General features: G+C 31.1%; 1 protein-coding gene across 1 annotated transcript in view; it reads left to right on the top strand.

Annotated features, from left to right (window-relative positions):
* Positions 1-2,072, top strand: part of LOC102681662 (GTPase-activating protein skywalker) — a 40,235-nt gene that overhangs the window by 31,780 nt on the left and 6,383 nt on the right. Inside the window, exons 3-7 of the mRNA XM_031512588.1 lie at positions 39-227; positions 492-616; positions 1,126-1,272; positions 1,588-1,722; positions 1,885-2,071. Coding sequence (XP_031368448.1) covers positions 39-227; positions 492-616; positions 1,126-1,272; positions 1,588-1,722; positions 1,885-2,071 — 783 coding nt within the window. The remainder of the gene's footprint in view (positions 1-38; positions 228-491; positions 617-1,125; positions 1,273-1,587; positions 1,723-1,884; position 2,072) is intronic.

The following is a 2,072-nucleotide window of genomic DNA, read 5'->3' as shown; positions in this document are numbered from 1 at the left end:
ATATATATATATATATACATGGAATTGCTTGTTTACAGAACTGCCGGAAAAATCAATCATGTTACCACCATTCGTGGACAGTACTCATTGCCTGTCGTACCACCTGACGAGAAAAGGCAGGTGCGTTGCAGACAGGGTTGTATCTGTGCTGGGATATGCTTGTCCCGATATTACCTACAGTCCTTCTCTTTATCCCATCACAGCTCTTCTTCTTCATTTTATGCCAGGTAAGTGTATTATAAATAAAATGAATATTCATTCTTCAGGGTTCGCGATATAAGATATAAGATAAAAGAAGGATAGAATTTTTCAATAAGATTTTTCTTCCATTTGTTCCACTAGCACAATAGAAATTCACATTGCGTGTAAATCGAATTTCTTGTCTGTTCGCATAAATTAAGATGTTAGGCATGCGGTTGGATAGAATCCCAGTTTTATTAATAGTTTGAAATCAGAAATGTTCACGAGATTACCGTTTCCATCTGTTGCAGAGGAGGAGTGTTATCATTGCATGGCCAGTTTGGTTGCCGCTAAGGATAAGATGTTCATCACACAAACGAAGCTCCTTTACGAAGTTACCTGGAAAACTGTGGAACAAATTACGAAGAAGCATGTGGTACATAATGTTGAATTCGTATTGTTCAAAATGAATCACGTTTTGATCATTCTAGTCTGTTTGGCATAAAATGATCTACATTTTACTCACAGATAATGTTTACCAAGAAATTGTAGCTATCTTTAACTTCCCTTTTAAAATGGTGTTTTGATGATGTTGTTGTAAATGCAAAAAATGTCTGTAAATGCAAATTATTTTTAAATTAAACAGGCTAGAACGGAATTTGTATAGATGTTTCTTAATGCTCGGAAGTGAATCATGAATTTTCTAATGATTAGTAATCTGAATATAAAAGAACCAATTATAAAAAGCTCTAAGACTAATTAAGAAACATATGTGAATATGTGAATATACAACGTGTAGTAATATGTAACATGAATTTAAATCATACATAAAATTATATGTTAAATATAAAAAAAAATGCAAAAATCTTGTAGAATAAGTTTAAATTCAATAACTCTGCGCATTCCTTATGGAAGAATATATAGAATTATAATTTTTCATTCAAGAAATCGGCAGCGGTACATTTAGCGAGGCATTGTTCTGGATCAAGAGCAGAGAGAATTTATATGGATTGGATGTGGTGGATTCTACAACTTCTTCCTTTCCAACATCTAGTCAGAGTTATGGATTGTTTTCTTCATGAAGGCATAAAGGTATTTACAAAATTCGAGTGAGATCAACTTGAAACATTTACATTTTCTTTTATCGCATCTTTTCACGACATGTTAAAAAAATATTATTGGCATTGATTCAAAACAAGGAAAAAGTTAATAATATATGTAATATGGAATACTCTTCCAGGAATAGTATGAATGATAAATGCAAATTGTTGACTGTATGCTAGTGAAAAATTAGATGCGTGCGTTTTTACACGTTGATTCTTTTTAATGTATGATATATAAAATTAATACATATTTATAAATTATAAGTGCAGTTTATTTTTCATGTTAACTTTGTATTTATTTTAGGTATTTTATCGAGTAGCAATGGCAATAGTTTTATTATTCTATAAACATTCATCGTTGCAAAATTCTGAATGGATGAACGAAATTTCGAAGAATGGAATTGATGCTGCACTTTCAAAATTTTGCAGGCAAATACCGGTAAGTATAAGTATATAAAACCTTTTATATAGGTTTAATATATCAATGCATTATCAGAATCATTCAAAAAATTAAATTAATTATAGCTCTTTTGATATTTTTATATAATAAATATAAAATGAGTATGTATGTATGAGTATAGTATGTTTTGTAAATTTATAGGTAACGTCGGCTAAATTTTTACGTACCGCATTTGGAATACGTGGACTTAGTTCAGCATACATATCAAGAGTATTTTTGCGCACAGAAATGGCTCTAAAAAGTAAAAGTGTTTTAACGGGATCCAGATCATTGGCAAGATCACGATCCACAGATAATCTGCCGACGAGCCAATCTCAAGTCAACATTCA

The sequence above is a fragment of the Apis dorsata genome, unplaced genomic scaffold (genome assembly GCF_000469605.1).
Source record: "Apis dorsata unplaced genomic scaffold, Apis dorsata 1.3 scaffold_37, whole genome shotgun sequence".
NCBI classification, from domain to species: domain Eukaryota; kingdom Metazoa; phylum Arthropoda; class Insecta; order Hymenoptera; family Apidae; genus Apis; species Apis dorsata.
This window is presented reverse-complemented; position numbering and strand designations above follow the sequence as displayed.